The sequence below is a fragment of the Hippocampus guttulatus genome, chromosome 21 (assembly GCF_054856545.1).
Source record: "Hippocampus guttulatus isolate MCC_2025c chromosome 21, RoL_Hgut_1.0, whole genome shotgun sequence".
In the NCBI taxonomy this organism is placed as follows: Eukaryota; Metazoa; Chordata; class Actinopteri; order Syngnathiformes; family Syngnathidae; genus Hippocampus; species Hippocampus guttulatus.
This window is the reverse complement of record NC_141281.1, coordinates 9057564-9083183: the sequence shown is the minus strand read 5'-3', so window position 1 is coordinate 9083183 and position 25620 is coordinate 9057564. Positions and strand designations below refer to the sequence as shown.

Sequence of the window (25620 nt, the reverse complement as noted above, 5' to 3'; positions counted from 1 at the left end):
TCATGAAAGGAGAAAACTTTATTGTTTTTAACAAAGCACCAACCGACTCTCGGAATTTGTTTTTCTCCATATTTTTTTTCAGCATGAAAATATATAGCAAGACACATGGAAGGCTGAACCTTCCAAAATAAGCATCCTGACTCACCTCCATTCTACGATAGTAGCAAAACAAATAGAAAAACACACAAACAAACAAACAAACGATAAATTACATTACTTAGATTTTCTCTTCTGATTTCATGTTTATGTGCTCTGACAGTATAAATAATGGATTTAAATTAAATAACCCGGTGCTGAGCCAACACCACAAATGAAAACAAAAGGAAGATTTAGCAAAGAAATGAAGTACAGTGCATCAAATTTATCGGTCGCTGGCTGTCTGATGGAAAGACGCAATGAAAGTAGTGGAAACTGCTTCAAACATCTCCGTGACAACCTGTAAACAAAACAGCCCTCAAGAGCTGTCTTTTACTTCCCTTGGAGTGGACAATTGGTGACGATTTGGGGATCATAGAAGAAGAAGAAAAAAAAAAGGTCTCTTTGGTTGGGGCAGCAGGAGGTGTAGCAACCTAAAATCTAGCACATTCCCTACCAGAGTTGGCAAAAAAAAAGTGAAAACTGGCCCCAGCAATGCTTCCTTTTATGTGCCAAAGGGACGACGAGTTGTGGCACGGGCGGGAGGTCTCGGCACTGTGCCCTCAAGGTGGCTTCAGACTCCTCGGGGGACCGGTTCTTAGGTGTTCTTGTGGGTCTCCACGCAGAGGACCACATAGTCGTTGGAGCAGCTCCGCGTCTGCTGGCCCAGCAGCAAACCGGAGGTCAGGGCGGACGACTGGCCCACCACCGACACGTGGTCGGCGCGCCACATCTCGCAGTGCTTGTCCACCACGCGCAGACCTCGCGGGCTGGAGCCGTGCCAGATGCTCTTCTCGGGCCTGTCGGCACCCAGAGAACGGGAATTGATTTCGTACCAAATGGTGCCCGTTTAAATGTTGACTTTAATATTGAAACATCCATCCATCCATTTTCCGATCCACTTCTCCTCACAAGGGTCGCGGGGGGTGCTGGAGCCTATCCCAGCTGTCTTCAGGCAGTAGGTGGGGGAAACCCTGAACCGGTTGCCAGCCAATCGCAGGGCACACGCAGACGAACAACCAAAAGTTTTTCTTTCTCATAAATATCTCAAAAAAATTTGGGTTCCAAGATGATTTTCTTGAAAAGATTCTTAAAACATAGAATCGGAGTCTTTTGAAAGGCGCTTATAAATAAAATGTATTACGCACTAAAAGGCGCACTGGCTTATGAGGCGCACCTTCAATGAATGGCCTATTTTGTAATTATTATTATTTTTTTTATATATTGGACGCACTGGATTACAAAATGCAATCTACAATGCATCCACTAGCTGGAGCTATGCTTCTTCAGTTTGACTTGAGAGGCGTTCATGACCGCCTCCGAAAAAGGTAAATTAACGATTCCTTCGATGAAATTATGAAAATTGAAAATAATGCATCAAAAGAGAAAATCAAGCGAGGAAATGACAAAATTAATTCTATAGCCCCCCCCCCCTACAGAATTTATTTTGCCATTTCCTTGAGCGTAGCTCCAACAGAACGAATCAGATGTCAGTAAAATGTTGGAGACTGGACTGTCTCAGAAGTGTTTGTTGTTTGTTTCTTTGTTGTGTATTCACAAACGAGGAAATCACAAAATAAATTCTGTCGGGGGGGCTATAGAATTTATTTTGTGATTTCCTCGCTTGATTTTTCGTTTTGATGCATTATTTTTAATTTTTGTAGTTTCATCGAAGGAATCGTTAATTTACGTTTTTCGGAGGGGGTCATGAACGCCTCTCGAGTCGAACGGATGAAGAGAAGGCATTAAATAGTTAATTCTTCAAATAATTATTCTTCCAAGACACGATAGTCGTGGTAGCAAGGAAAAGGTTTCCTGACCAGAAAGGATCGGCCATCACGTCGCGTCCGTCAAAGGAATAAATGGGTATCCTGGTGTTGAAGGCACCTCCTTCGCCAGTGAAGACAGACTTCCAGTTCCTGAAGAGCACGTCTCCCTGTGAGGAGGTATCACGCGTCAGACACATTCGTAGCCACTGACAAACCCCAGAGAACTAAATCCACTTCTTTTTTTTTTTCAATTTTCAAATGAAGTGCAAAAATGAAAAGAGCCTCTTACAAGATTGACCACTCGTCAAAATGATTTCGACTCACCCTGAGGTTGGTGATGGGCAGAGTGTCCCTGAAGCCGGGGTAGACCACGTGGACCAGGTCCTGCTTGTTGGAGGAAACGAAGGCGCGGTAGTTGGGGGCGAGGCCCATGGCCTTGGCCTGCTCGTAGCACAGCCGGTCGGCCGTGTCCAGCCCCGTCATGTCTCCCGTGTGCGGCTGATTCAGGGCCACCAGGTTGAGCTGAAGGAAAGCGCGGCGGCGGGTTCGACACGACAATGTGATGAAACAAATTACAAAATAGGAAATGGCGTGAACATGACTCACCCTGTCGGTGACGGAGCGCACTCGTTCAATGGTGCCGCCTGATGTTTGCTGGGCAGCACGAGGCTAAATGGACACCAAAAAAAAAAAAAAAACACGTTCATACTTCAAGATCCCAAACTCATCTTATCATCAAATCATATTTCGATATGCACCTCGTCTTGTGGGAGGATGTTACTGGAGAGTTGGAGCAGACTGCCGAGCTAGAGGGAAGGAACCGTCTCAGTTGTGCACATGGAGTGGTTTTGGCACTAACACAGCCTTTGACAGTTTATTGAGAGAGGAAATGCTCGCACCTGGATCTCCTTCCAACCCTTGGACACCTTGAGGAAGAGGCTTCCTGTGGACATGACATAGGCCAGCATGCCCTCAGCCTCTCTGGCCGTCTTCTGCATCATGGACTCGACTGTGGAAAACGTAGTCACCTGCCAATACACACCATCACCTTCAGAAACAGGCCTGACTGCATTTTGAAAGCCATTTTCAAAGAGCCGCGTAAATATGGAAGCTTTCAGATTTGAGGGCGGAGCCGGGAGAATGAAACCCATTTCGCGCAATCCAATCCGAACCGCAATCCACGTTCATGGTTTTGCAAGGGGCCATAAAGGGCAGACAGTAATCTGATGATCATCAGCAAACCGCTGACATATTTCGAGAGCTGAATTTAGAAGTCGCTACATTTGCATTCACGTAATCCGATCCAGTGAGGATTGGTGTGCATTGAACGTACAGCAGCAGAACCTCCGAACGGTCCGCGTGGGCCAGGGGCTCCGGTTGGGCCAGGAGGTCCAGGGGGTCCAGGTGGTCCAGGGATACGCACATCTGAGCAAGACATAAAAAGTCATTCAAAGTTGCTGCTTATTGGATACAAAGTAAGATGATGACGATCCACACACCTTTTTTACCAAAGCCCAACGCCCAGCTTCCGGTTTGCCCTGGAGGTCCGGGGGGTCCCGCCGGACCAGGTCTGCCATAGCCCGGCGTACCCGGGGTGCCCGGTTCTCCGCGGGGGCCTTGTGGTCCGAGTACCGACTCGCCTTTGGGTCCCTGGAGGATTGGCAAAAAGACATCAAACCCCGAGTTGTCTCATCCGAACATGGTGCGGTTGGGTTGCCACGGCAACGGCTCTCACCACTGGCCCTTGATTCCCAGAAGCACCCGGTTGCCCGGGCAAACCTGGCTCGCCCTTTTCTCCTTTTTCTCCATCGATGCCTGCATCGCCCTTCACTCCCTGACACACACCCACAACCACACCAAAGACTTCGTGTTTTGGCATCGACACGAAACACTCATTTTTATGTATTTAGAACTTACCAAGCGTCCTCTGAAAGTGTCTGATGTGGAGAGAACAAAAAACGAAATCAATGTAATATTCTTGAGACACTTCTGTGCTGTGAGCACTAAATATGCATTTTTAAAAATGGAAAAGCGAGTGGCAACTTTGGACTCACTAGGTGGCGCCGGGATGCCAGGAATGCCTCGTTCTCCCTTTTGTCCTTTCATCCCGTCCTGATAGTCACCTTGCGTGACATAAACGAGATTGCATTCCAAAAGCCATCTCATCACAAACAACCATTTCGAAACACGCCACCGTTGTTGGGAAACGGACGGGTTTTTGCTTACCGATCACGGCGCTTCCGTTGAGATTGAGCTGGAGGATGAAACAGAAGCTGTCAGTCGTGACTTTATTCGTAAGTCGAGATGTATTCAAGATGAAGCGTGAGAGAAATAAGACAATCTGGTCTTAATTATATATATCGTCCGCGAAAAAGTGACTGACCGGTGTTTTGCAGAAGGGTCTGGCAGGGACAGGGAACACGGTCTGGAAAGGCAACGGAGTTAGTTTGAAGGTTGAGAATTCCAGCAACATTGATGCTAATTTCTGTTAGCCCCTCTATGGTGTTGGCATTAGCATTAAGCTAATCGGGATGCGTTTCGCTAAATGAAATGATATTGTTTGGTTGATGTTTAAACATTACATTACATTGAAAACTTATTATATATTATTATTTTTATTTTTTTTAATTGCTTCCTTACTCCGTTGGGGCACCGGAACATTCCAGGGCGGCCCGGTCGTCCGGGAAGGCCTGGGAGTCCCTGTAGAAGGAGCCGCATTCCAAAAGAAATGATTGGAACACTTGGTTCACTTGTATATTTTCTCTGAATGATTTTTCACGCCGTGACTCACGGGTCTGCCGACAGATTCTCCTTTCTCTCCTTTGAGTCCCGTCACGCCAGCACGACCCTACACATGCACACCAATACATGATTGTGAAATATGTTGCGTTATTATCATTGTGCTAATTTAACTGAGTTTGGCATTAAATAGATTCCAAAAAAAAGAAGATGCGTATGCGAAATTTCCTGTCGCTAATGAAGTATCCTGAGGGTGTACGGGCTTCGCTAACGCTCTAAAATCAAGCATGTGTATTCGTTTTTGTAAATATTGACTCATGCTTGTAAATGCCAATAAATCCTTCAATTTACTCCAAACAAACTGATTTGTTTTTTCACACTCTTATCACCGTGCACAAATGCAATGTTTGTTCAAACACGACCGAGTCAATTAGCCCAAAGGCAGTGCAGACAACAGCTGCGATCCAATTTGAAGCCACCGAATGGCTTCAGGCAGTTTTGTTGTTGTTGGAAGAGAAGTTCATTGTGAGTGAAATAAAAACTTTTGTTGAACTTCAAGTGCTTACGGGTCTTCCGGGGAAGCCAATGTCCCCTTTTGGTCCTGGCATTCCCATCGGTCCCTGTTTGGCAGTAAAAGACGGTCAATTCCTGCAGCCCTTGAGCGCATCGCCATCAATCATGGTTGCAGTATTCAAAAACTCACGAGTGGTCCGGGAAGTCCAGTTGCACCGATGTTGCCCTACAGACAATTGTAGAAAATAGATGTTTTTCCTCTTCAGAACATGTCTTAAAAAATGTGTTCTGAATCTCACTTTGTATCCTTTGTCCCCCTTTAGAGCAGACAGGTCATAGGTGGATCCGTTTCCAGAGATGATAATTGCCGGCTCGCCTTTCTCCCCCTGAGCAAAAGTAAACTCAGTGAAAGCCAGACACTAATACATGATTTTTAATGTACTGTGCTCGCCACTGAGGCAATTTTTTTTCCAATTAGATTCTATTCTAGGGCTGCTTTGAGTGATTCAAATCGCTTAGGTCACAAAAGGAAGAGGCAAGTTATTTTTTTATGCTCTGCTGCCACTGTGTGGTCATGTGATGAAGTGTACGAAAGCGTCATAAGGCCGCACTGACCAGAAAAATTCTCAAAGGGGATCAAGTCATGTTTTTTCATGATTTACTTGCCCCTGAAAAAAAATACTGTATATTAATTGAAGAAAAAAAACATTTTTATAAGAATTACAGATTTTGGTTTCCCATATAAAAAGTCATAATAGTTAAGAATTCAAGAAAAAAAGTCATCTTTTTACAAAAACAATCTTACAAACATCAAGTCATATTTCTTGTAGGGAGAAAACAAATCTATTTTTACATGGGAAAAAATGTACAAGGTTAGAATCTTTTTGGGGGGAAATGCTTTTTCAAGAGAGAAAATAATATTTACAAAAGTGCTGTATGTATGGTACGTCTAAAGTGATAACTAGATATGTAAAATTGGATTTTTTTAATGCAACGAATAAAAAGAAATTTACTGTCATTGTATTTGTTTTTGCTTTGCTCTACTCCAATATTTTGCAAAACCAGCCGCCCCATTTTAGACATGGCTTGATCCCACCTGTGGCCAATGTGGTGCATTCAAGTTGCATTGTGGGCGCACACTTGCCTTGAGTCCTGGAGGTCCTTCAACACCTTGCACTCCTGGATCTCCCTTGGGGCCTTGTTTTCCCTGCGTAGAGTGAGGAGAGACAATCACTGCATGGTCCTTGACACTGGAAACCTTTCCTGGACTGCAACCACATTCTAATCCTTTTTCTTGGTGTGTTTGTGACACTCACAGCCGATCCCTGAGCCTCAAAAATCCCTGAGAGGTTGAAGACGCCGTCCGTGTCATTGAGTAGGAGCTGAGAAAGAGGAGAAGAGGAGGCATTGAGAACAAACAAAAGCTTTCGGACTTACGCGGCCTCGATTGGTCGTGTCTGACTTCATTGAGGTTGACAACGGGTCCTGGAGGTCCGGGAGGTCCTGGAGGGCCAGGTCGTGTGAGCCCATCGCGTCCTGGCTCACCCTGAGGAGCAGGTTGGTTGGTGAGTGAGTCAACAAGTCAACCCAAGTCATGTGTGGTTATTACCTTTTGTCCAACAACGCCGGGATCTCCTTTAAGACCCTGAATGCAACACAAACCGAATTAAATCACTGCCTACAAAGTGCCTTTCTGTGAGTCTTTCAGTCTCGATATAGCCGCCTGATAATGACTCAATAGTGGCCACTTCCCTCTCAGTGTCACACTGTGTTCTTCAGCGGGGTGCAACAGGGACACAGAAGAGTCACAGAAAGGCATGGAAGTGGACTTTTGTTTGTTGAGGTGGCGCATTCACCGACCTCAGAACCTTTGGATCCCTCTGGTCCTGCTAAACCTGGTGGACCTGCAACGCCAGGCTCCCCCTGCACACGGCAAGGACATGCCATGCGTGATCACAAACAACCATTATGTATTATTAAACGATCACACTGAACACTTCCATCATATTTCATATGTATGACCACGAATAATGGATTCATGACGTGTCATGGATTACACAAATTCGTCATCATGCATTTGTCACATACAAAAGATATTTGGCCATGAATGCACCCACATGTCACTCATACAACGTGCATGATGTTCAATATGCATTCCTGATATACATATCTGGGCACACACCTTAAGACCTGGCTCTCCAGCAGGACCTTGGGGGCCTTCTTCACCCTATGAGGCAAACAAAATTATGTTGAACACAAGTCATGGACAATCACACTCAGAGTAGAGTTTCACTCCAAATGGGAATGATTAATAATCCTGAGTACGAATTAAATATTAAAGTTGCCGTGCGCGTTTGTTACCTTTGGCCCTCGGAGTCCAGGAGCTCCTGGATGACCCTGTTGAAAACACATTATATAAATATATTCATCTCATTTTCTCATCCTAGTGACATATCTGAAACAGTTCTGATACAGGACCCCTGAGCAATGGCAAAACCATCCTGGTCCTAAAAATATCAAAGTGTGTTGTCAGAAAAGCGTGTGTATGGCACACACGGCACAAGCGCACACCGGCACAACGCAACACGTCTACGGTCGATTGAATGACTAAAATGTGACACATTTTTGCCCAAAAAACTAAGACTTAATTTAAAATGGCTGCAAAACAACACTGAGGCTTATATATGTACCTCAATGTCAAGCGGCAAGCCTTTGGCTGGGGCGCCGGGTGGTCCAGGAGGACCCGCTGGACCCTGGGGTCCGACCCTGCCCTCTGGACCTTCGGGGCCAGCAAGTCCTGGGAAGCCCTGAGGGCCCTGATCTCCCTGGAATATGACAAAATAAAGCACAACATTTTTCAGTGGAGCAAAACAACACACATAAATCAGGCTCAGTCAACACCCCCCCCCCCCCCCCCGATTATCCATGGCTCAGTTTTCATGAATTTCCAGATTTTTATAATCCATTATTTACTCAGGCCAAAGCCATGTCCAATATAAAAATATTTCCCTGGCGCCATCTTGTGGCATAAGGGACAAAGTACTAATTTGGGAAAAAAATGCTTTTCCTTTGCCGCCACCTTGTGGCATCTATAGGCAATTACAAACCTTTTTGGGTGGACTTCAAATTACTCCGATTTTTTTTTCTGCAATTCACAAAATAAATATGTACCTTAGGTCCTGGTTGGCCATCCACTCCAGGTTCTCCCTGTTGAATTCAAATGAGAAAGTTTGATTCCAATGATCAGCATTTGAGCGACAAAAAAAAAAATGGAAATCTATACAATGACAACTTCACCGTGTCTCCCTTTTCTCCAGCAGGTCCTTGTTCTCCTTTGTGTCCATCCATTCCCTGAAAGTTTCAAATGTAATTTATTTCTTGATTTATTTTTAAGCTGTCCATTGTTAGTCTATGTTTTGACTGATTGAAGCTGCAAGCTGTTGTGAATCAGTGACCATTAACATTAGCGGCAAGTGGCGCAGTGCCACACCACACCCGGGGGGCGCTATGGTAACTTTTTTACATTTCACACAGATCTTGGATTCAGTTTGCACCTTTTCAATTTTTTTGCTTTGCTTTATTGTATCTTCCTGCCCTTTACCCGGTGTGTGAGGCAAGCACCCATAGAAACGGATTTATTGATATATTTTTTTGAATAGAGCCTTGAGACAATTTCCACCTAGCAGCAAGTAGCCATGTAACAAATGTTTGATGATACTGGCTCGAAAAGCAAATATGTTGATCAGAATTCTTGTGCCTGCTAGTGAGCTACAATTTGGAATGTGTAGAAGATGTACAATATTTATGTAAAACAACAGCATAGTTTTCAAGGTTTTGTGGAATTGTCTATCCCAAACGGGCATTCTTCCAGTTAGTTGAAGCGTTTTATGAAGACACATTTCTCCCAACAAGTGCTGCCATTGAGTCCTGGTTTTCAACCAAGCTTTGAAGCTCACCGCTTCCATCTCCAATATGTTTAATTCAAACATATTGAATTGTTCCTGCAAGCAGTTCAAATGATGAATCAACATGGACTATTTTTAAAAAGTTGGGAGAAATTGTGTCTTTCGGGTCCATTCAATGCGATGGAACCCAGCAGTGATACCTGACCAGAACCAGAAGCAGAAGCACTAAACCACTCGTCAGTACCCTGCAAGAGTTCCATTTGTAATAATATACTTGTTATTTTTAAAAGGTGGTGAGCATTTAAGAGATTGTATGAAAGGCTGATGGGCTTACAGGAAGTCCAGTTTGTCCTCTTTCTCCATCTTTCCCGGGAAGTCCAGGTGGTCCAGGTATGACTTCCTCAGATGGGGTGCCGGGGGGGCCGCGGGGTCCTGGAGCGCCGGGGGGTCCCTGACAGAGGAAATAATTAATAGCTCAGCAACAACGTGGTGACGTTATATATATATATATTTTTTTGCGGAGGCTTCGTTCTCACTCGAATGATCTCCATATCGGCGTCCAAGTCGTCAAAGCCCAAAGCTGAGCCTGAGCCCTCCTGACAAGAACACAGCGGAAAAATGATTCAACAACTAAATGTTAAGATTACCAAAATGACAACTTATTACCAAGAATTTGGAGGAGAAGCGGCCTGGAGGTCCGGGAGGTCCAGGAAGGCCTGGCTGTCCCACCCCAGTATCGCCCTGAAGGCAAATAGAACATTATATTGAGTGACATTTATGTTCTCTTTGCGCAAAGGGGAATTTCATGTCAACGTACTTTTTCTCCTTTGGGTCCGGGCTGTCCTTCAAGGCCTGGGAATCCTGGAGGGCCAGTGGCTCCCTGAAATACAATCATCTCATGATACGCAAATCATGTTACAGCAGCGTTTGATCTGGTGGACCACAGTATTCTGTTGGCTCATTTTTAGCACCAGGTGTGCAAATCTGCCAGAAATTAGCCTTGGTCACGCTGAGTCCTGTTCTGCCCCACTGTGATTTGGTGTTCCACAGGGTTCCGTTTTGGGGCCCCTTCTGTTTTCCCCCACTAAATGTTGGGCAACCCCCCTGTTTGTCCATTTTTAAAACTTGTCTTAACAGATTTTTATGTGATGGCTTTTGACTTAGCATGAGACATTGTTTTTGTGTTTTATGGTGTATACTGTTTTTATGTTCACTGTTTTTCAATGTCAAATTTTTACTACATGTACAGCAGTGATCGTGGTTTCTAAAAGTGCTCCATAAAAAGTTAATTTATACTAATTAATGTTCAATTTAAGCCTTTTACTTGACTTTTCAATAAACAAATAAACAGAGCAAAGATTGTTATGAATGACACTAAAGTAATGTAAGGCTGAATTTAGCCCTAGTTAGCATGTAGCGTTAACATATGACATACTAATTTACTTACTGGAGTGCCATTTTCTCCTTTTGCTCCCTAGGAGAGAAAAATAGTTACAGAATGTGTTTTATTCCATCTTTTCTGTACACCATATGTGTGAAAACACGCATAAGCAAAACACACATGGTGTCCGTCTTTTCCTGCAGCTCCAGGAGGGCCCTGAGGGCCTGGCGGACCACGTGGTCCAGGTTCCCCTGCCAATTCCGAGCCTTCTCCCGGTGGGCCGGCAGGTCCTGGGGGTCCTTGCACACCTGGCTCACCTCTCTCACCTTTTTGTCCCGTAGACACCTGTGACACACGTGTGCAAAGAACTCAATTATTGTACATTTATAATTTATATTTCTGTGGTAAGCACTGAGCAAAACACCAAGAGTAAAATGGGGCAATGAGCCTTATGCTGCTTCACCGAGTCTGGAAAGGTGATTGTGGACTTACAGTATTGGACTTGGAGGGTGCTGTTGCTGAATGGACTGGTCGCACTGTAACTGAGTTAAAATGTCAAAATATGAAAATACTATCACCTAACATAAAACCGAATAATAGATATATCATGTAGTCTTTCTTTACCCGTGGGTGTGGTCGCCTGCATTTCCTGCCCAGAAGCCTCTTCTATGTCGTCTCCAGTTTCATCATCATCATAACTGGTAGGCATCTCGGTGGGGGGTGCTTGGACTGGGCTACTGAGTGTTGGGGGCAGCAGTTCCTAATAAAATGACATGGAACTTTTTTATGAACAGTGTACAATAAAAATGGCGGAGTCATAGAGGCCATTCAATGGTCTATTGTGTGTTCAAGAATGGAACATCCTCTGTCGCCATGGGAACAGCGTTCACGTTCAAGAGCCCTTCTGCATGCCGGTAGGTAGTACTCTCATCACAAACAAGCAAAACAATTGGGAGTGCACTTTTACAGGATACTTTGAATATTAGTATCAGACAAATTCAATAGGTTTAAAAAAAACTCCAGGACATTCAAGTGTTGCTATTTTTCTGATTATCGAAAGCCTGGTGATGAAGTGAAGACATACAGTATAGAGTGAAATACAGAAAAACCTGAAAACAGGCTACATTATAAAGCAAATGTGTGTGTGTTGCATCTACTTTTTTGTACTCCTTCTCTTCCACAACTTTCTTGACTTCCTCTTTTCCCTCCATGTCCTCGTAAGTGTCATCGCCGCTTCCAGACACCTGATGAGGACAAATGAAACGGGAAGAGCTGATTTTTTAAAAAACCTTCTATTAGTCATTAAAACACTTTTTTCCCCCAGATCATTATCAAATTTGTGTGAATGTTTTTTTTAAACACACAATAAAACTAAACAAATAGCAACCACTTTGTGGCATTTATATTTTCCCCCCATTTATTTTTAATGCATTTTGTCCTTGACATGGTGAGCGTATCACTATGCAAACATGACAGAATTGAGGGGTACACTTTGTGGTCAAAAGTCATCAATTGATATTCCTGCAATGCACATTTTGGCCAGCAGACGGAGCCCGCGCGCTCGTGTGTGTGTGTGTGTGTGTGTGTGTGTGTGTGTGTGTGTGTGTGTGTGTGTGTGTGTGTGTGTGTGTGTGTGTGTGTGTGTGTGTGTGTGCTTCTTACGTCAGGGTCGTCCTCCTCGCACTGGTCGTCACGGGCCGTGGGATCCGACTTGAGCAGCAGCTGCTGGATGGAGCCCTGGAAGGAAAGAAAGAAAGGTGATTACATGTACAGGACCACCCCCCGCAGTCCCCCATCAGTCGTTGCAAGCAATTAGCAGGGAGCCGAGCGTGGCATTTCCCACGCAGGGCAGCACAATTGACGCACTTGACATCCCTTCGCAGATATCATTGCGTCCATGAGCAATGTGGGAATGTTTTGTCCGTTTATTAGGTGATTCTTTCACACCAAACTCAACCAAGCAAGCCATTATGGAGTCTTGGGAACAGACAAGGAAGTTTCCAAAGTGAAAATTGTTCTCTTCACTTTTTGTACATTTAATCTTTTGGAAGGTCTTGTTCTCAAACATTTGTTTTGGTGAAATTCGTCTAACTTTAAAGTACAGCACATTTCAGTTGAAATAAAATTTGTGATGAACAACTGGGCCGATTATGCTCGTCTAATGTTTGTCAGTGCGGCGGTACTATTTTCCTTCGGCCGAGTTTATTTCATGTTATGAGGCAATATTCTGTGGCTCGTTTGGCAGAATTGTTAGTCATCAGCGCAAACAGCTGGAACCCAACAAAGAGGAGCCGGGGGGGGGGTGTTGGTGGGGGTCTACTGGAAGATAAGATGAAGTCGAAATAGTTCACAGTGTTTCTGGGTGATGTCACTCAACACCAATTTCTTCTTCTTCTCCATGACGAACCTTTCAATCAGGCCCCAACGCAAACATGGGTTATTGCATCCCTCGCTATATGTTGTACTATTCCTGTACGCCATCTAATCTTGTGCCAGATACTTGAAAAAGCATCAAGATGTTTCCCACATCTGGTTACAAAAAAAAAAAAAGGAAAAAAAAGGCCACTGAGATCATTAAAATTCCACATCAGAGTCACTGAAAGAAGCCACGAGGTAGAAAAACCTACTTGGGCATGTTTCTCCATGACTTTAATCGACTTTTTGCACTTCACGCCAGTTGAAGCTTTAAAATGTAAAGCGGGCAACGGCCAAGGAGTCGACGAACTCACCACAAAGTGGGGCAGGCCCGTGGCCCCCGCGCTGCCCACGAAAACACCCGAGCTGGCCTCGAAGGTGAGGGGCTGACGGCTCCTGATGAACGCCACGCGGTGGTACTCCTCGCAGTCCATGTAGAGGCGCACCTGAGACAATAAAGACGAATGGGGCGTCGTCATCACTGGAAAATGTGCGACCTCAAGAGGCAGTTAATGGAACTACCACTACGCGGTAAATGGCATCGGTGAGCTCCCTGCGGTCTCCTTGCCAAATTTGATCATATACGCTATATGCAGGAGCAAACTGTGACTTTGCAAAGTGACTGTAGTCAGATTATTTCACCGAGAGAATTAACGTGTTACATTTTAAGTAACGCGTGACCGGCATCACTGCTTACAACTTTGACTTCAGGGAAGCAGCAAAGCCTCACTGTAACTTTTTTTTTTCCATTGGGTTTGAGCTGCTTGAAAAAAAAAAACAAATTGGGAAAATTTGGACTGGTACTGTCGGTGAATTGGCGCATTGCCAACCTCACTACTCAATTAAAATTGCATTGCGAATCGGGACTGTGCGGCTTGTAGGGAACACAGCGGACATTTTGTGTCGTGCGAGCACACTTACCTCGGCCCCCTCAACCGTCAAGGTGAACCTGGCCCACCTTCCCGTCAGGTCGCCCATCTTGAAGGAAGCCGCCTCCTGGGTCTTGCCTCCTGTGGTGGGGTCGGCGTAGTAGAAGACCACCCTCTGGGAACCGTCCTCCACCTCAGAGAGCGCCACGCCCAGTTGGACCACCTGTAAGACAAGAAATGGAGGGGCCGGGGGGATGAGTCAGCCATTGTGGTTGACAAACGCGCTGTTTAGGTGAGGACCGGTTACCTTTTGGGACGCATCAGTGATGGCGAACAGGACGCCGCCCTGTCGCGTGGTGGGCTTGGCCATGACGGTGACGGCAAAGTCGTAGTAGAAAGGGTCGGGCAAGACGGACTTGGTGACGCGGGCCACGTTGGCGTGAGGTCCGAAGCTGTAGGCGGGGTACCCCTGGAAGCCCGTCACGAAGGAGACGGACTCCGGGAGGGGGAAGCCAATTAACTCGGTTAGCTCCAGATTGTTCGGAGAATCTTGACCTGGGGACAAAGACAGAAGAATGGTCAGAGTGAAGGTGTGGTTCAGTTTAAATCGACTCTGGCCAACAAATGGGACAGTTCCATCATCCGTGGTTCCGCTACAGTCCTGTAGATATAGCGGTGGAAACTCTAAGCTAAGCTAACACAGGCTAAACTAAGCTAAGATACGTTTTTCACAACTAAGAGCCTTTGGTCAACAAATGGGACAGATTTACACAACAGCTGTCCTACTTAAGTCTTGTAGGTGACAGTTGGGCATTAATAAAAATCAAGAAGGCGGCATTTACAACCTTTGTGGACCAAGAATGTTCATGCTAACAAGAAAGCAATGGGAGGCTAGCATTAGCTCTGGTGTCTCCTTGCAACATGTTTGTGTTAGCAGAGAAATTCAGGATAAATCTCCTGGATTGAAGCGAGTCAGTGTTCCTCATGAAATGTTGACTGACCGTCGACTTAAACGTCACTGGAACACTGTATCCTATTAGATGTCTTTTCCATGTAGCATTGTACTCTCATATGGATTTGTAGCGTATTTTTCCAAAATTTATATCTGCTTTGCTTGCTGGAAAGTCACAGTCTGTCTTTTTTTTACGACTCCCTCGAGTCTGACAATGTGTCAAATACGCCCTATAAATAACACGCATGCATCCACGTGTAAAACCCGCTGCCCGCCGTGCATCTTTTTGCCTTTACTAGTACAATAAACAAAAAAAATAAATAAAAATGGGACAGGCCAGAATAATGTACACACACGTGCAAAACGGCTGGGGACAATGCCGCTATAATGTAGCGCCCCTTAGTGGCAGCATGTCGTTGCACATCTGGAAGACATTAAGGGCAAACTAATATAGTTGTGCAGCACAAAGGCAGCTCCTGTAAACGGGACTCACAGCGGGCGAGGAGCCCCGCGGGCCAGTACCGCCCCCCGCAGGAAATCAGGCGCACTTCTGCCACATGTCCTAATTGGACCGCAAACCCCCACCATCGCCCTCAACTCGACTAGGCGCCATGTTTTTTTTCACTTTTGGCTTTTGAATCAACCATCTGCGGTTTTGAGTTTTTCCATGCTAGGTTGTGTGTGTTTATAACAGGGGATGTCGCTAATATTCATCAAGCCCAGTGAGGCTTTTTTAAAAAATTTTTCTTTTTTTATAATGACGGGCTAGCCAAACAACTTGACTTTTAGACCCTAGAAGCAAAAATGGGGCTCGGCTGACTCAGCTGGCCGTCGGCACTTCCTGTTCCATTTGACTGCTGACTAATTGTGAGAAAGTCTGACTGAGCGGGACTTTAAACTGGGTAATGACGACTGTTGCCGTTCTTCACATTTCACTTCTGCATTAATCGCGCTCTTGACCGCCATTCCTATTCCTCTCCACTTTACTGCCGTAACATTGGAATTTTCCACTGGTGGACTAATTGAGGCTTATTTCATGATTACTGTCCCCCCCACCTCCTCCGCAAGCCTGAATGACGCGTGAGAGGATGCAGCCGGTTCCTGGCGCGGTTCTTGGGACAACATTCCCACAGCTCGGTCCATGACATCACTTCATGTTCTGACTAAGCAGCTGGACACACACACACAAAGACATTGTGTGTGATCCCATTCAACTTCTCAAGGAGCTCCACCAGGTCGCCGATTGACAATGTTTTTCGCTCGCATGTCAGCAGTGAGAAACCTAAACTCGGTCCGGGTCTTTTCCCATTTGCACCTGCAACTAAAGCGAAAGTTGACGATGTGTCATCAAGCCATGGGGGAATCGATGGGGCTCGAGCGAGGTGAACACCCCTTTTTTTTTCCTCGTCAAATGGCATTGTAACAAAGACAACAGGCCATTCTGGTCGGATTACACACCGACATTCATTCCCCACATGTGGATAGCAACCAGTGTTTACATGCCTGGTTTCGGCCCCGTTGAGAGAGATCCAAACACTCCACAGAGGGAGGAAAAGCTTACTCGGTTCGATAGAATGTGTCCAATTGGGTGAGCGGAAGCTCTCACGGGCAGCTAGAAGTGCTGTTTGTAATAATTCGACGACGTACGATCGGGGGAACCAAGAATCACTGAATAGCGAAACATAGCGAAAGTAGAATTGCCCACAGATGGCACAATACAGCCATTAGACAAGGCTATGGCTTTCCTTCAACATAGTTTCTTAGCACCGAGATGCCGCAAAAAAAATCTGCACTTAGTCAGTGGAGTGGAAGAGCAATACAACCTCAATAGAACGACCCACCAAAAAATGTCAAAACTCACCTTTGACAGCCACTGAAATCAGCGACGCCCGTGATGACAAACAGGCGCAATTAAGATATGCACACGTGTCACGCGCTCATGCAGATGAATGCTCGATGGCGGTTGCATGCTGTGAGATCACTTCAACATTTGGTTGCTGTTAACATGACAAGCATATTCATTAAAGGAGAGCAGGTCACACACACGCGCACTCACACACAGTGCCACGATCATCCCAGTGCAACGTACGCGCGCACGCAACAAGCGCTTGGCCGATGCACAGCAAACGGTCGGTGCCAACTGTGACGTGGTGTTCATGTTTTCAGTAAACTGAGCAGAGTTGAAAGATGACTTCATTCAGTACTGGGAACCAATCATGAGAAAACAACAATTGAGAAAAAAAAAAAAAAAAAAGTCCGATGACCTTGTTGGCTCGGGAGGAAATTAATCTTCAACGCCAAATGTTTGGAGGGAAATTCCGCTGCCGGCCATCGCCGGATGAGCAAGGCGGCGGTTTTAATCAAAAACTGGATTAAGTCACAAATGAAGACGCAGGAGTTCCGTTTCCTGTCCTATGTCTCCGTCTTAAACCTGTCAACGGACCATCCGGGATCACGATCTGATAACCGAGGCTTATCGCAAATCCTAAAATGCATTTGCGTCGCCTTCAGTGCTGTGGTGAGTCGGCGAGCGTTCCAAAGGATGACTCAGTGTTGCCGCCGCCGCAAAACCAACCTCGCCCCCCCCCCTTTTTTTTTTTTCGCTATCTCATCTCGACTGAAGCCGCAAGACGTTCGTTAATCAAGCTGTCTTTCCTAATGACTACTTCTGAGCAAGGCACTGAACCCCCAACCGCAACCCCGTTTGTCTCCAGCCACGGGATGGAACTTCTAAATCGCCCTCCCCTCAAGGGATAACAAAGTCAATATTATGATCATACAAACAGAGCCAAAAAAAAAAAAAGGGTGGGGGGGCGCGTTCACCGGCGACTCAGCCTGCTTTGTGTCCCGCTTGAGTGCTGCTGAGTCACAGTGAGGAAACGTGACGGAGCAAAAGCAAAGCTGGAAGGTTCATATAAGGAATGTTAAAAGTGGGCTGCGCTGTCAAGTTCTCTGCTTGATCCATTGACGTATGAAATAGACACATGAGACATGAAGACGGGACCATCAAGAGAGAAATATTCTGTTTACTAATTTGGGTGGTGGGGTCGGGGGGACTAAAATGAGGTTCCGGTTGCTATCAGTAAATTATCTTAAGAAGGATTCTGGAGATTAGGTGCCATGGGGTTTGTTTTGGGGTCCGGAATAATCCAGACTTGAGACCAGGGCACTTTGGGACACAATGAGGGCTTTCTGTGGGACAGGTAAAGAAGCGAGAGAAGGGGAGGCAAAGAGGCTCTGCGGTGTGAGGAGCGCATTCTTGACTTTCATCCAAATTTCATTTTAAGCGGGTTCAGGGCTTGACTCTTCTTGGCGGCCTGTCCCCAGACGGCAGCGGTTACTACAGTGGACAGCTCACCACGTTATCAGGTTACAGGGTGCAACGAAAGGCTTAAGAAACATACGTTCGATTGAACGCATTGGCGGCTTCACTTGTGTGAATCCGCGACGGTATGTGGGAGGAGGACGGCTCGGGTCCACGGATTCGAACATTTGTGTCAAAACATGAGAAGCAGTTCGTAGTTGACCAAAATGTGTCAAACGGGGTCAGTGTTTTGACTTCCCGGCATGCTCACACGAGCTGGCAGGTTAAGTGATTCCAGGAGCCAAAGGCCAAATAGTTTAGCCAAGTGTGCCTTTTCCAAGTATCCCCAAAAACAAACCCACTGAGACACGAGTTGGAACGCAAAAAAAAAAAACGGACATTTAAGTCCAGCGAACATGCCGAGGTGTGACTCAAACGTCAACATCTGTAACTTAACGGCGAGCTTTCATCTGAGTCAGCACTGAGCCATAAAACAGCCCCCCCCTGCCCCCCCCCCGCGACCGATGCCAAAGCTTTGGAGTCAACTGAAGGTCCCGCCATGTTTGTGTTCATCACATTGGAGATCACTTGTGTAACTTATCCAAACTGTTTCTCTCTGGGAGGGGGGAGGGGGGGGGGATGGAAAGGGAGAAGAAAGGGTGGGGGGGGGGGAGATTCTGAGTGATACCATCTGCTCTGGCTCGACTCAGTCAGCCGAGTGAATGGAGACTCCAACGCGGGACACTTCCAGAGAGTCCCGGTCAGCCTGAAATCCTTGGAAAACATTCTGACGCGGGCCGACACTCTGGATAACTCACAGCGCTTACGGGAAGTGGAATTAAAAAAAAAAAAAAAGTGACGTCGTAACATGTCCAATTCAAAGTTCCTCGGGTAATTAATTTGGTCCGGATACCAAAACAAACAACCAGCAGCGGGATAGGCCAAGTGGCCATTTAAAGTCACTTGCATGACTACCGAGTCGAGTCAGCAACCCCGCAAGGTCCCTGCAAACTTTTGAAAACGTCTCAAGTTGAAGTTTAAGCAATGTTTCAGGTAAGCGTGTGTATGTTTTCTCAGGCCGTAAAAGCTTTCCAGATTTGGAAGCGACGGCATCTCTCCTTCCTAAAAAAAAAAAAAGAGCAGGTCACGTGCGTCTGCCAGCCACTCAAAAAAAAAAAAGGACCTGCTGGCAGCCTGTCAGCTTCTCCGGCTCCTTTTTGGACTTCTTGCTCCAGCGGACCAAATGACAGCCGCTTTGCTGTGTGTTTACGTACTTTCTGCCTCGAAACAAGTTTAGCCGGTGCGAATGATTTGCGAGACGATTGGTTCCAGGTCGTCCCCTGCAAACAAATTGGTTAGGGATGCTGGGAAATGAAAGCACCTGGTGTGTGGACGGCAAAGTCTGATTGCAGAAAGTCTCACAGTGAGATGCTGCCATGGAAAACATGTTTTGTTTTTGTTTTTTTTCGCTTGCTTTGTCAGAACCTGACCATTTGTCTCTCGGGCCTTGTTGGATTTGACTACCAATTTCAGCGATATAGATGAAATACCGCCGAGTCAGCTTTTGGGTGGAAATGCTTCTACTCACTAGACCGATCCAACAACGACAGATAATACACATCGACTTGGCTTTTGCCAGAGACAAAACCTCGTCTAACTCCTCCGGTTCGGTCACGCTAACCACCGCGATGACGTTCGGTTAAACACTACGGCGTCCAACTCGCTCGTAACTTTCGCTCTCCTTTTACAAGTCAACCGCAAAACCAGAAGGAAGCCGCCGCAGTATTGTTCAGGCTCAAATGTTCCTCTGATGAATAAATAAATCTCAGTCAGCATTTTATTTTTCTGTCGGAAAAAAAAAAAAGACGAGAGGCAAACAGCTCATTCACATATTTTCCCGATCCTCACCTCCCTGATAAATATCAACACTGCAATTTTTCTAGTTGAAATATTTAGAAATACAAGAGCAGCCGGCGGCTCTACTTCTCAGCTTTGGCCGGTCGAGTGTAAACGTTGGTTCACTTCAACGACCTTGTAAGACAGGAAAACTGAATTGTTTCACGTTTACCAGCCAACAATTGGAGCAAACCTTCACTTCAAATGCTGATGGGCTGCCACTTGCTGGGGGAGGAAAGAAAGAAAGAAAGAAATAAAAAAGGCATCTGCAGTCCAGCTGCGTAAACAAAACAAAACAACAAAGTAACACAACAATGTCACACAACATAACGCAAAGCAACGTCACCGAACAAGGGATCAAATCACTCTTTTGTGAGAAGTCTTATTCATATTTTAATATTTAATTTCCATCAGATTTACTGGTTACCATGGGGTTAAAAAAATGCTATGCTATTGGCACAGCATTAGCATGATTAAATAACATTTTAAAACATAGTTTTGAAGATGCCGAAGTCACCGCTTTCTCAACACTCTGTGACCTTCTGGTATGACAGCATCACAGTACCTGCTTGTTTTCAGCTCCATCTTTATTTTCCGCTCTGACTAACTCTTTCCATGCAAGCTAGCGCCGGACACCGGGATGCCAGGCACTCCCGGATCAACAACAAACTTTTTGGACAAGCTAACAGCTAGCAACATCACAGAAGAAAGTCATGACGTTGCTCAAACTTTTAACTGTTTGTGCCCTCAAGCCTGACCAGCTAGAGGCTTTAAACCAGCTCTACACTAGCATGCTAAAAGCTAATAAGATCAAAACGCAAGCCGCGAGGCTTCCATAGCTAGCCACGTAAAACTAAACCACACCAAACTATGGAATGGCTAGGTTACCTGGAAACACACATCATTGTACAAGCCTTTTACCACACTTCAGAAATATCTGAACTAACGTGCTAAAACAAAAGTCCAATCTATCGTCATAAAAGATAACCATCACAAAGAAGCCCTGATGGCTCCCTAACTTTGGACTAGTTAGCGCCCTTAAACCAGGCTAGGAAGTGCCGATAAGTCTGAGCTAACATGCTAAAAGCTAACAACACAGAGAAGCCATGATATTGAGACCATAAAGTTCGACTGTTAAGGGTGATCTACCTCAAGCTTTATTCGCACAACTCAATAAAGTCTGAGCTAATATGCTAACCACTATCTCCCAAACAGCCACTTTGATCTTAATGTATTCTGTTATTTCAATTATAATTAGACTTCATGACCAAAGTAAGGTGCGACCTGACGCCACCACTTCCTGTGTTTGTCCTCACATTTGAAAGCTTTTTTTTTTTCTTTTCAAGCATCCGGAACTCAAAGTTGATTCTTGTTTGATCGCGAATAAATGTAGCCATTCCTGTTTCCCCCTTCGTGTTTTGATTTGTGGCCTTCCATTTAGATAGCACGCCACTCCACGCGAATGTCACTTCCTGCGTGGGAGGTTTTAAACGTTTCCTTTTCAAAACACAATTTGAAGTTTATTTTGTTGCACGCCCAAAAAAAAAAGGAGAAGAAAAGGGGAGGAAAACTCATACACAAACTCATAAGGCATATTTGACTGTTTGGTGGCAAGTGGAATGTGATGTTTGTGTAGCGTAACTCTTCCCTTCTTTATTTACCTCAACTCCAGAGGGGGTGAGCTCTTTATTTAGCTTGTGAAGACCACCACCCCTGATAAAATACTGCATTATCTTTTTACCAGATGGGTCTTGTTAGGTATGGCCCGCCTGTTCTTTAATGCGAGTCTCTGAAGATGAGAGTTTTAGTTATTCTATTATTCACAATAAATCAATTATTTGTGAAAATAAACTTTTTATTAAATGTGGTGAATAGTAATTCATAGTTATGAATGATACCAACAAAAAAAGAAAACTCATGATCTAATTTCTGGAATAACTTCTATTATCACGAGGGGCTTTTAAGAGGATTGTGATGTGACGGTTGGCTTGTAAAGTCATCTTGGATGCTGCGTGACTGCGGACCAGATGATGACCGACCTCAAAGAGCAGCAGAAGCAAAGCCGGTGTTTAGACAAGATCCTGACAGGACGCAGCTTTTGGAAAAAATGACTGAGCTACTACGGATGAGAGGATACCCAGCAGAACGTTCACTGCAAAGTTTACATTTTTTGATTGGGCAAAGACTTTAAAAGACATTGAAACAACAGTAGCAGGCACCCGAGTGGCAATTATGTGCACTGATTTGTTTGGAAAGTCTCGAAATCATGTCCGTGCGGCTAATATCTTCCAGAAACACAACAGTCCTTTTAAAATGTACTTTTTTCAAATGATTTATTTTCACTTGAGTCAATCAGAAAATCCACTTTGTCAGCCAAAAAAACGCTCATGAAATATATTAGCTCCAGTATTTGAGCTTCAGCTGGCAGGATAGCAGGCTGTCTGTTTTTTTTCCAAATTAGCACAAATGTTTTAGCTACAAATGCGACGTGGCTTGAAAACACATGAGAATTAGCAGGCTAATGTTAGCCACACAAGTGTACGGCTGGCCAGTGGCCTTATCCAAGTTAGCAAACAAATGTTGGCGACTTTAGATGTTAAGCTGGCTGAATTTACTGAATTGGCACGTTGGTTTTTGGCTACATTGGCTGTGTAGGTAGCATGATAACGTTAGCTACATTAGCTGTATGATAGACTGTGTGGCTGAATGTGACAGGAAAACACAAACTATCAGTTGTGAGAAAACGACAGTTGCTTGTTTATATTGAAACTTCTTTACATTTAGCCAGACCACTTTGCTACAGCAATGGAGCTGGCTTCTAAAAAGACTTGGGAGAAAAAAAACGATGTACAAGAAGTTCAGAAGATGCTATGCGCTAAGGAAGCTAGGTGCATCAAATATACCATCTTTTGGTGATAGAAACATAAATCAACACTAGTAAGGCGTAGAACGCTGAGCTGAATCATCAATGTCCCAAAATACAACAACTACCCCAACATCAAGTCCAATTTACGTCCTCTTAAAATGAGTTTTATTAGGCGAGGTTCCTTTTCTTTCTACTTTCACGACAAACAATCCTGCTCTGCCCGGATGGGGTCCCACTCTCGTTAAGGAAGGTCCCCAATTACTGTGCGAGAGGTAAATAATGAGCACAATGCCGCTTTTGTCACACGCCGATCACAGCTCCAGATCACCGAACGGCTTGCGTGGCCGCCAGCACCGTCCCAGAGTCACCGGCCAATTCATTAGCGGCGGCACAATCTGACTCCTGCATTCTCACCAGTGGGTCAAAATATTTAGAACATCTCTCAGGGTTATAGAAAAGGTTGTAAAGGGTTTATGTTAATTGCCTACAGATGCCACAAGATGGCAGCAAAACACTAAAATATGTGAATCGTTCACGATATTAGACCATCCGAGCTGTGATGTAACCATGGGAACAAAAAGCGATGAACGTGTCATTTGCACAAACTCCTGATAAAGTTGGCTGGAATTTACGGGGACTTCCACCTTCCCATCAGCTAATTGCGGTGTGTGGTCGCGTTCCGTCCCCCGGGGCGGTCGTCCAATCAGTGCACATGAAAAGCTGATCTTATCAAACGCGGCGCAAACATGCATTCGGGGTTTTTGTCATTAGCGTTGTCAACTGCCGGTTGTCTGAGGTTGACGTGTACATTTAATGAGATGGACTTTTATGAGTTCATTATTAGGAAGGCAGGGTCTCATTTTGTTAGAGAACGAGGCGCCAAAAGAGGTTCAGATCTGCTCTGTTGCATTTGATTTAAAAAAAATATATATATAAAAAGAATAATCCAAACAAGAGACCGGTTGTAAAATGTGAGACTGAAACTTTGCGTGACCAAAAATGCAATAAAAAAAAAACAGTGACACGACCACCCACAGTATTGGCTCACATGTAGGAAGAGATTTCTGCTCTGTTACTTTGAATAAGCTTTCAAAAAGGCAATAACCGGGAAACTTGACTGTAAAAAAATAAAATAATTTGACTTGAAATATTGTCATGCAGCTTAGACACGATGGGTTCTATCCAACAAAAGAGCTGACTCGGCAAACTCCAGACTTTAAACGGCCATATAACAGCGATTCCAATAAGCATAGATCAACATTTACTGGGCTTCACACCCAAAATATTCCCCTGCTATACTCTGCTTTTAACTCATTCACTCCCAAAGACGTTTTTAAACGTCTTTTCAGACTGGGTCCAGAATTAGCTGGTATTGAATGAGTTAAACGGCTGAATGACAAACTTGAAGTGACTCAAAATGAAGCGACTGAAAATCAGCACAGGCAAACTCCGCCAAACACAAGAGGAACACTCGCTCGACTTGTCACCTGTCGGAACTTCAACGCGACAGTCCTTTTGCGATCTCCGTCAAAGTCACAATCCATCCAAAACCGAGCAATCCTCGAGCATCCTCTCAACTTGACACACGATGATGCGTCAACGTAACCGGAGCAACGAGACACTCACCGCCCGCTTGGTCACCTGCTGTGAAACTCAGCATGAGAAATAATCCAACACACCAGGGAGGAATCCTGCACAAAAAAAAAAAACCAAACACAAAAATATTAGATTAAAAACTCACTTCAAAGTTGTTCCATTCAATTCAATTCCTCAGTTTGTTTACCGTGAGTTCATCTTGACAGCTTTGGATCACAACGAAACTCTGCTCATGTGAGTGAGAGAGAGAGAGATGGAGTCCACTCGGACTCCTGAGGGTTCGCTCCGAGCTTAAAAGCCTGGCTTCGCCTCCTCCTCTTCCTCCTCCTCCTCCTCCTGGTCCAAACAAAGCAGCTTCAGTGCACCGGCTCCCTAAAAAATGGGCGGGAAGGGGAGTTTGAAACCCGATTCCGGACCACCGGCATCTTACCCTATCCCCACCTCCTCCCAACACACACACACACACGCGTGCACAGCAGTCAAGTCCTCCTCCTCTTCCTCACTTTCACTTTGATGTAAAGTCCCTTCCCGCGTGGCCTTGACCTCAACACATCCTCGCAGCCATCGATTTCTCTTTAATTATCTCCAAACTGACTCAAAATATACATTAAAGGCTTCTTCTTCGATGTAACTCAGCCAACATCGTTTTTTTTTTCAAAACCAAAGGACGGGAAATTCCTCCTGCACATGAGCAGACCTCATATTTATTAATATTGAATTTGGTTATGAATGATTGAGCAAGTCATCAGATAAGTGCAATAAAGGGCAATCTGCCTGTTGCCAAATAGTGATCCCTCATAGAGTTCTCATGTTTTACCCTGGCTCATTATTTAGCAATGATAGGCCTGACACTTGACGATACGACTCGCCTTTGACCGTAACAGAGGGAGAATTTTAACACTAAAGTGAGAAAATTGGACAGTACACATTAGCCAAAAAGTGGAGGAATACCGCATACAGTACGTTTTGTTGATGTCGTCCCTAATTTAAGAATCTAAACAAAAACACTTTTTAAAAAAATCATTGTTGGCTCACATTTAGGCGTATCCCTCAAGACTTTCTCAACCATGAAGAAGCAGCTTGACTGCATTTTCCAATATGAGGCTCACTATTGTGTGCGGATTTTAAAAAAATGGTTTTTTTTTTACATTGATCTCTACGAGTCAGTGCATTAAGATCCCCCTTTCAGATTCCCTGAAACATTCCTGGTGGGATTGGAAATGCTATCCTGCCTTGTTGACTTATGCAGAAGACCTGAGCGGCGAGAACCCCCGCCGACC

The 25620-nt window shown here is 45.0% G+C and overlaps 1 protein-coding gene across 1 annotated transcript; it reads right to left on the bottom strand.

Annotated features, from left to right (window-relative positions):
- On the bottom strand, nucleotides 1–24643 carry LOC147187013 (collagen alpha-1(XV) chain-like). Its single transcript, XM_086102291.1, has 43 exons — nucleotides 24528–24643; nucleotides 24371–24435; nucleotides 14034–14281; nucleotides 13779–13949; nucleotides 13172–13303; nucleotides 12105–12179; nucleotides 11600–11686; nucleotides 11067–11202; nucleotides 10935–10984; nucleotides 10623–10787; nucleotides 10509–10535; nucleotides 9879–9941; nucleotides 9728–9802; nucleotides 9598–9657; nucleotides 9396–9512; nucleotides 8454–8507; nucleotides 8328–8363; nucleotides 7847–7981; nucleotides 7518–7553; nucleotides 7339–7383; nucleotides 7017–7079; nucleotides 6766–6801; nucleotides 6619–6702; nucleotides 6473–6538; nucleotides 6301–6363; nucleotides 5456–5542; nucleotides 5347–5382; nucleotides 5210–5263; nucleotides 4696–4752; nucleotides 4545–4604; nucleotides 4288–4329; nucleotides 4131–4158; nucleotides 3959–4027; nucleotides 3822–3841; nucleotides 3640–3738; nucleotides 3404–3554; nucleotides 3238–3329; nucleotides 2804–2932; nucleotides 2663–2710; nucleotides 2511–2573; nucleotides 2229–2426; nucleotides 1956–2071; nucleotides 1–935 (listed from the first exon to the last, which is right to left on the bottom strand). Exons 1-43 carry the CDS (start codon nucleotides 24536–24538, stop codon nucleotides 734–736), a joined length of 3651 nt encoding a protein of 1216 aa, XP_085958417.1. The 5' UTR covers nucleotides 24539–24643; the 3' UTR covers nucleotides 1–733.
- Nucleotides 24644–25620: the final 977 nt, after the last annotated feature.